The following is a 9,012-nucleotide window of genomic DNA, read 5'->3' as shown; positions in this document are numbered from 1 at the left end:
CTGATGAAAAAGTTGGATGAAGAAAGAACACAGAAGGAAAACATAAGGAAAAAAATGAAAAAGAAAGAAACAGCAATAAAACAAAAGAAAAATACACGAAGAAAAGAATGAAGAACCGAGAAGAGAAAACAAGGAAAGGAAAAGAAATCAAAACAAGACGAAGAAAATTAGAAAAAAGAAAGTGAAATAATTGTTAAGGAAAAAAGACGGAATTGGAGGAGAAGGGATGGAACGAAGTTAACAAGAAGAACGAAGATTAAAAAAGATAAAAGAAGGAATGGAAGAAATGAAGAAAAGCAAATGATACAGCTAAACCCAAGTAATTAAGAAGACATATCAACGAAAGATAAGAATACGTATAAGTAAGGATGAAAAACATTATAGAGATGATTAAAGTTACAATACAGTACAATAAAGCAAGTGAGCAAATAAATACATACATGCGTGCATACAACCATACATACATAAATACATACAAGCATACATGCACAGGAAACATAGATAGTTAGACTAGATAACCACACTGATACGTATATAGATTGGTAGATAGACAGATAGATAAACAGATACATAAACAAATAAATAGACAGACAGACAGACACACACACACACAGACTGACAGATAAAGACAAAAATATATAAATACATACACATATACACATATATACATACGTACACACACACACACACACACACACACACACACACACACACACACACACACATACTGCATACAAAAGACAATAAAAAAATATAAAGACAATACAGAGAGAAAGCCAGCCGCAAAACTTTAATTAACGAAGAGAGAGAGAGAGAGAGAGAGAGAGAGAGAGAGAGAGAGAGAGAGAGAGAGAGAGAGAGAGAGAGAGAGAGAGAGAGAGAGAGAGAGAGACAAAGAAAGCTAAAACAGACGTCAGATATAAACACACACAAAAAAAAAAACAATATTGCGGATTCTCTCTCTCTCTCTCTCTCTCTCTCTCTCTCTCTCTCTCTCTCTCTCTCTCTCTCTCTCTCTCTCTCTGACGTACAGTTACCTGCAGGTGGGTCAGCAGGCAGGTGACTGGATAGATAGTTGCTTTGTCTACTTGAGTGCCTTAATGACGTCTCCTGCCTACAGTCACCTTCCATTATCTATCGCCTCACCCCAAGACGTATTGGTGATCTATCTATGACGCTGCAATAATTATTTACCGTTATGTTATGTTCTTGCCCCCACTCTCTCTCTCTCTCTCTCTCTCTCTCTCTCTCTCTCTCTCTCTCTCTCTCTCTGAGCGTTCTTCCTCTTTATGTTCTTCCGAGAAAGTATTAACAATAATAAGACAAAATGAAAAGGAGGAGGAGGAGGAGGAGGAGGAGGAGGAGGAGGAGGAGGAGGAGGAGGAGGAGGAAAAAAAGACGAGGAAAAGAAAGATTATATCTGTAGAGCAAATCTTTTATTTCTCTTATTCTTCACCGAAAAGAAGATTCAATGTGTATACTCTCGCTCACACACACACACACACACACACACACACACACACACACACACATCACGTGTCACTCACCTCCACATACACCACAATGCCGGGAAGGTGAAAAGAAAACGAGAGAGAGAGAGAGAGAGAGAGAGAGAGAGAGAGAGAGAGAGAGAGAGAGAGAGAGAGAGAGAGAGAGAGAGAGAGAGAGAGAGAGAGAGAGAGAGAGAGTACTCCGTCCCATATCCGTGTCACGGGCACACGGCAGAGCACCTGATGACTAATTAACAAACACACACGTGAAACAGGTGACAGGAAGCATCACGTGGAGAGGATTGGGGGGAGGCTTGAGTGACAGGGGGGGATGAGGGTGGTAAGTAAAGGGGGCAGAGAAAAGGCAGCATCAGAAGAGGGAGAGGAAAGGAGGGAGAAGGAGAGATGGAAAGATGAAGGGAATGCATAAATGGAAGGAGAGGCATTAATGAAGGAAGGACGGGAGGAGAGAATTGTGGGAGGAGGGAAGGAAGGTCCGGAAGGAGGGAAAGGGCGAGAGAGAAGGATGGAGGAAGGAAGGAAGGAAGGAAGGAAGGCATGGAGGGAAAGAGAGAGAGAAGAGAGGGAAAGGTGAAACGTTGTAGCTGGCACTGTGTACTGTCTTAGTTTCCTGACCTGGAGGTAATCTCTCTCGTCTCTCTCTCTCTCTCTCTCTCTCTCTCTCTCTCTCTCTCTCTCTCTCTCTCTCTCCACATAGCCTTTGTACATACGTCTTTTCTCTGCTGTGGTGCCAAATACAAAATTCAATTCTTACCTCACTCGACATTATTTTTAGCACTTCTATTGTTCTTAATGTTAAAATCACTATTACCACCTGCTGTCATCATCATTACCAAACATCATCAGTTATCATTACATACGGTGGTATTAATTTCATATTTTGATATTTTGCAATCCATACTACAACAACAACAACTGCTACTACTACTACTACTGCCATTACTACTACTACTACTACTACTACTACTACTACTACTACTACTGACACCGCCACCCCCACCACTGTTTGTTTACTCCCGGGCACACGTACGTACTTTCGCGCCCTGCAAGCGTCTAGTCTACCACAGTTCCCTGACCCAGAGGGAGGAAGGGAGAGAGGCAGGAAGACAATGGAGGGAACATCACGGAAAAGGAGGAGGAGGAGGAGGAGGAGGAGGAGGAGGAGGAGGAGGAGGAGGAGGAGGAGGAGGAGGAGGAGGAGGAGGGGCAATCACTCACGACAAACGGCTGCGGCGAAGCTTAACCGAATAAAGTGAGGGAAAAATAATCTTACAGTCTCCCCTAAACCTTCATTCCCCTAACACCACATCCTCTCTTCCCTCCGTCCCCCCAACTCTTCCCTCATCCTAACATTACCCCTCATTTTTCTCTCCTTGAACCCTAGAAACCCAAAATTTCTTCCCTCACCCCATAACATACCTATTTTCCTCCCCTTAGATATCCCCACAGCAACCCCTCTCCTCATTCTTCCCCCCAACCCCATTTCCTTCCTCTTCCTCACAACTTCATGAAAACCTCCTTCCTTCCTTCAGTGAGGATGGAAGACGAACAGGCTATTCTCCTCCCTCGGCACCTAAGGGAGGAGGAGGAGGAGGAGGAGGAGGAGGAGGAGGAGGAGGAGGAGGAGGAGCGTTATGATAAGTCCGTGAGGAGAGGTAGAAGATGTGGCAACAGCGTAAGATGCAAATTCATTCTCCGGTATATTTTATCTCTTTTCTTCCCTCTTTTCCCTCCTCTCCTCTTTCATTCTGTATTTTCCTATCTTCTCTCTACCCACCCGCCATCTTTCTTCTCTTTCTTCTTCCTTCTCTCCTTTCCCTGTCGCTTCTCGTTTTATTCAGTTCGTCCTTGCCTACATTCTTTCCTTTGTTTCTTTAGTTCTCTCTCTCTCTCTCTCTCTCTCTCTCTCTCTCTCTCTCTCTCTCTCTCTCTCTCTCTCTCTCTCTCTCTTTACGGTGCGCGGAATAGCGGCCCGCCGTCCCTTCCCTTCACGGACTAGTTGGCTAACCTTCTGTTAAATCTGCTAACACCTTGCTGCACCCATTACTCTCTCTCTCTCTCTCTCTCTCTCTCTCTCTCTCTCTCTCTCTCTCTCTCTCTCTCTCTCTCTCTCTCCTATATCATGAATTATTCGAAAGGAAATAAAGGGGGAAGAAAATTATCTCAGTCTGATCTCTCTCTCTCTCTCTCTCTCTCTCTCTCTCTCTCTCTCTCTCTCTCTCTCTCTCTCTCTCTCTCTCTCTCTCTGGCAAAAAAAAAACAAGTACTAAATATCTTGCCCATAGAAAACACAGAACAATGACTTTTGTGTGTGTGTGTGTGTGTGTGTGTGTGTGTGTGTGTGTGTGTGTGTGTGTGTGTGTGTACATATCAAGTGAGCGAGCATGTACGTGACTGTGTGTGTGTGTGTGTGTGTGTGTGTGTGTGTGTGTGTGTGTGTACAGACATGTGTATGCGTACATGGATTGAGCGTGTGTGTGCGTACAGAGTGAGCGACAGACAGACAGACGGCCGACATATTTCCTGCTTGTCTGTTTGATAAATTGAGCAATAAGGGGGAGCGAGGAGGCCTACGAGAGGAGGAGGAGGAGGAGGAGGAGGAGGAGGAGGAGGAGGAGGAGGAGGAGGAGGAGGAGGAGGAGGAGGAGGAGGAGGAGGAGGAGGATAACAAAAATGGAGGAGTAAGGGAGAGTAAAAGAGAGGGGGAGAGAAAAATGAGGAGAGATGGGGACATGGAGGGAGAGTGGAGTAAAAGGGAGAGGACGAGGATATGAAGGGAAGAAAAAGGAGAGAGGAGGAAGGAGAGTGAGAGAAAAGTCTGTTATTTAATGGAAAGAGAGGAGGAGGAGGAGGAGGAGGAGGAGGAGGAGGAGGAGGAGGGTTAGCACACCATCCTAGAACAAAGAGTATATTTTTCTTGCTTCTGAAAAAAATGAAGAAGAATAAAAAGCAAGTAAAGAAAATAAAGGAAAGAGGGATTAAAAAAGAAGGCATTCCCATTTCATATTTTTAAAGACAGGCGAAGTGGTCAGCCATGTTGATTCTCAAGTGGCCAGGTGAGAGAAGCTTACCTGAGAGAGAGAGAGAGAGAGAGAGAGAGAGAGAGAGAGAGAGAGAGAGAGAGAGAGAGAGAGAGAGAGAGAGAGAGAGAGAGAGAGAGTTACATAGAAAAAAACAGGCCACAACAGACCTTGCAGTCCTCACGAGGTGACTTGTCCTAGGACTACTAAGGTGATAGTAGAAGAAAAGGACAGGAAAGCAGAAGGCTCTCTCCCCACCCTCCACTCCCGCCAGCATAATCTGTACAGCAAAACAGGTCGGAAAGAAACATCTTACGGGGTTAGAGAAAGAAAAACCAGAAGGAAATTTTATAGGAAAGAAAGAAAATAGATGAAATGAGGTGCCCCCATTTCCTGAAGGCAAGGAAGTTAATCACTAACAAACAAACGCTGTTAGCTGCGGATTGCAGACAAAATATTTATCATGACGGCGTTTAAAAGTCTCTACGGTGTTGCAGTCTATCACGTCTCCAGGAACCCCATTCCATAGATTTACTACTTGGTGGAAAATTTTTTTTTTTTTATTAATGAGAGTTGAAGGATTTCCCAACAATTTCGCAGCCGTTTCCTCGCGTGTAATTTGAAGAGTCTATCGTGAAATATTTACTGCAGTCCGTGTTATCAATGCCTTTGATGATTTTAAACACCTGTATTAAGTCGCCTCTTAGTCTTCTTTGTGTTAACGGGAAAAAATTTAATTCTTTAAGACGCTCTTCGTATGATTTGTTTCTTAGACTTGGTATAATTTTTGTTACTCTACGCTGAACTCTTTCTAATTTATCAATGTTTTTCTGGTAGTAGGAGCACCATGCTTGAAGGCAATATTCCAAAAGGGGATGGATTAAAGAGTTATACAAAGTGAGGATTGTATCCTTAGATTTATATTCAAAAGATCTGCCGATAAAGCCAATTATTTTATTCGCTTTCTTTACGACTTCTGTACATTGTTGGCTAGGTCTTAGGCTACTCGATAATAATAATAATAATAATTATTATTATAATAATAATAATAATAATAATAATAATAATAATAATAATAATAATAATAATAATAATAATAATAAAAATAATAATAATAATAATAATAATAATATTTATTACTCTTAAATCAATTTCGCTGTTAAGACTTATAAGTTGGGTATCATTTAAAATATACATTGCTTTCTCGTTTCTATGCCCTATGAGAAGCACTTTGCTCTTATCTGTATTAAAATTAATTTGCCAGGTTTGCCCCCACTGACAACTTGTCTAAAATTTTCTGCATTTCTATTACTTCTTCGTTAGAGACTACGGCATTCGCTATTTTGGTGTCATCAGCAAACTTCGATATTATACTGGTAACACCCTCATCTATGTCCTTTACATAAACAAGGAAAACAGCAGGTCCTAAGACTGATCCCCTGGTTACATTAGTCCACTTAAATGCTTTTCCATTTATTACTACTCTTTGTTTACGGTTGTTTAACCAGTTTTCTATCCATCTCAACACGTCGCCTTGAATACCGTGTGATTTTAGTTTTTAGTTGTCGAAGGCCTTTTGAAAATCAAGATTTATTATATCTACCGCTTTACTCTCGCCATACTGGTTCAGAAAATCATTCAAGAAATCTAAGAGGTTCGTCAAACAAGAGCGTTTGTTGTAGAAGCCGTGTTGAGTATTTTCAAGTAAGTTGTTTTCTTCTAAGTGATTAACGAGTTTACCTCTTATTAGTGTTTTAAGCATTTTGCATAAGACTGAGGTTAAGCTAATTGGCCGGTAATTGCATGGTAAAGATTTACTGCCCTTTTTGAAAATCGGAGTTACGTTAGCGAGCTTCCATTCATCAGGCAATGTATCGGACTGCAGGGGCTTACTGAACAATATGGTCAGTGGTTTAACTAATTCGGATTTCGCTTCTTTTAAGATGCGGGGTGAGACCGTGACAGGCCCAGGGTGACTTGCTTACTTTGAGTTTATCGATGCATTCTGACACGTCTCTTTCTGTTATGCTGATGCTACTTAGGACGTCGTTGAGAGAGAGAGAGAGAGAGAGAGAGAGAGAGAGAGAGAGAGAGAGAGAGAGAGAGAGAGAGAGAGAGAGAGAATGTAATAATAATAATAATAATAATAATAATAATAATAATAATAATAATAAACGGTTTATTCTTTAGGCAGTCAACAAACTGAAAATGTACATTGGGGGTGGGGAAACACTAGAATGTGTGTGTGTGTGTGTGTGTGTGTGTGTGTGTGTGTGTGTGTGTGTGTGTGTGTGTGTGTGTGTGTGTGTTACCAGATATAGTATAAGTGAGGAAGGAAGGGAGGAGAGGTGGAGAAAGGTAAGGAGGAGGAGGAGGGGGAGGAGTGTGGGAGGCGTGATGGAGAGTGGAAGATTAACCAGAATACAAGAGAGCAGAGAGAGAGAGAGAGAGAGAGAGAGAGAGAGAGAGAGAGAGAGAGAGAGAGAGAGAGAGAGAGAGAGAGAGAGAGATACGCACCGTCCGTTCCTGTGCGAGTATTTGTGTATGTATGTGTGCGTGTGTGTTAAAAAGGTGAGCAAGGTGTGTACGATGGTTCTCCCTACACACACACACACACACACACACACACACACACACACACACACACACACACACACACATACATAATGCATAACCAGGATGTCGAGGGTTTAATGCCAACAGATTCCTAATACGGGGTTTGCATTTGCCTGTAGTTTCTCATTTGCAAGTTATTGGTGATGGTGAGGAGGAGGAGGAGGAGGAGGAGGAGGAGGAGGAGGAGGAGGAGGAGGAGGAGGAGGAGGAGGAGATAGAGGTGGTAGTGGTGGACAACATGGAGGAAGAGGTAAATGAGAAGGAGAACACGGAGGAGGCACTACAGGAGAGAAGGAGGAAGAGGAAGTGGAGGAGGAGGAGGAGGAGGAGGAGGAGGAGGAGGAGGAGGAGGAGGAGGAGGAGGAGGAGGAAGACGTGGTGGTTAAGGACGACGAGGAGGCGATGGAGGATAACACTATGGAAGAGGAGGAGGAGGAGGAGGAGGAGGAGGAGGAGGAGGAGGAGGAGGAGGAGGAGGAGGAGGAGGAGGAGGAAAGAATTGTGGTAGCGGTGCTAATTGTAACTCGTAATAGTAGTAGCAGTATAGGCGGATGAGAAGAAGAGGAGGAGGAGGAGGAGGAGGAGGAGGAGGAGGAGGAGGAGGAGGAGGAGGAGGAGGAGGAGGAGGAGGAGGAGATCAGGGAATTAAAGCATGTTGATTTTCATAACATTAATTAGCAATGCAATATTCAACCTGTTCATAGTGTCAGTATTATTATCATCACCATTATTACTATCACTATTATCATTATCATATGACCATCATCATCATCATCATCATCATCATCATCATCATCATCGTCATCATCATCATCGTCGTCGTCCTCATGATCTTTATTAAGATTACTATTTTTCCTACAGTTGTGAGAGGCGTGAGAGGAGAGGCAGAGGAAATGAAGGGAATGTGGCAGTTACCAAGGAGAGGGGCTGGAAATGCTTAGAGAGAGAGAGAGAGAGAGAGAGAGAGAGAGAGAGAGAGAGAGAGAGAGAGAGAGAGAGAGAGAGAGAGAGAGAGAGAGGAAAATTTACCCGTCTGTTCCATTCAACACCACCACCACTACCACCATCACTTCACCAACACCATCACCACCATCACCGCCACCACCCTCGCTCCTCCTACTCCTCCTTTCCCACCTTGCAAATGAGTACAAGGAGCATACTGCACCCTCTCACAACCACCACCACCACCACCATCACCACCTCCCCTCCCTGTCCCTCCACTCCTCCTCCTGCATCATCACCACTACCACCTACGATATTTGTGATTTAATTAAAACTGGAGGTACTATTCTGATGATATCCACGCGCTCCTCCCTCCTGCAACTCATTCCCTTTACCCATCACCCCTGCTGGCCTCTCTCCACCTACTGCCTTCCCTTCCACCCTCTCCCCTGCAACCTACCGCCTCCGTGTTCCTCTCCCCTGTAACTCATCCACTTAACATACCATCCCTGCCAGTCTCTCTCTACGTACAGTATCAGAACCCCTTCCACACACTCTCTACTCTTCCTTGCAGCTTTCTACCCTGTTTACTTCATTCACACTCTTGCAGTCTAGCTTACCTTTCAGCCATGTATTCCCTCTGCCCCTGTAACACTGTAACTGTCTCCTTCATCTACTGTCCCTGCCATCCAGTTTTCCTTTCATTCTTCCTCCCTTCCTCTCATCTGTATCTCTCATTTTCTCTCTTTACCCACCATCCTTGTCAGCATCCCCCTTTCATTTCTAGAACTCAGCCTCCCCTTTATTCTACCTCCCCTGGCAGCTAGTATCCCTTTCATATTTCTTCTCTCCAGTAACTTACTCATTTCTTCTTTATCTACCTCCCCTGTCAACCTGCATCCATTCAATCCTATCTCTCCCCT

The 9,012-nt window shown here is 43.6% G+C and overlaps 1 protein-coding gene across 1 annotated transcript in view; it reads right to left on the bottom strand.

The window, feature by feature from the left end:
- The window catches only part of LOC135104516 (uncharacterized), a 55,674-nt gene extending 46,912 nt beyond the window's left edge, over nt 1-8,762 (bottom strand). Inside the window, exons 1-5 of the mRNA XM_064012089.1 lie at nt 8,710-8,762; nt 7,908-8,002; nt 7,296-7,427; nt 4,088-4,177; nt 2,643-2,718 (exon numbers count right to left, since the gene is read on the bottom strand). Coding sequence (XP_063868159.1) covers nt 2,643-2,718; nt 4,088-4,177; nt 7,296-7,427; nt 7,908-8,002; nt 8,710-8,762 — 446 coding nt within the window. The remainder of the gene's footprint in view (nt 1-2,642; nt 2,719-4,087; nt 4,178-7,295; nt 7,428-7,907; nt 8,003-8,709) is intronic.
- Nucleotides 8,763-9,012: the final 250 nt, after the last annotated feature.

The sequence above is a fragment of the Scylla paramamosain genome, chromosome 10 (genome assembly GCF_035594125.1).
Source record: "Scylla paramamosain isolate STU-SP2022 chromosome 10, ASM3559412v1, whole genome shotgun sequence".
Lineage (NCBI taxonomy): Eukaryota > Metazoa > Arthropoda > Malacostraca > Decapoda > Portunidae > Scylla > Scylla paramamosain.
Note: the sequence above shows the minus strand (reverse complement) of the source record. Positions and strands in the feature narration are given on the sequence as shown.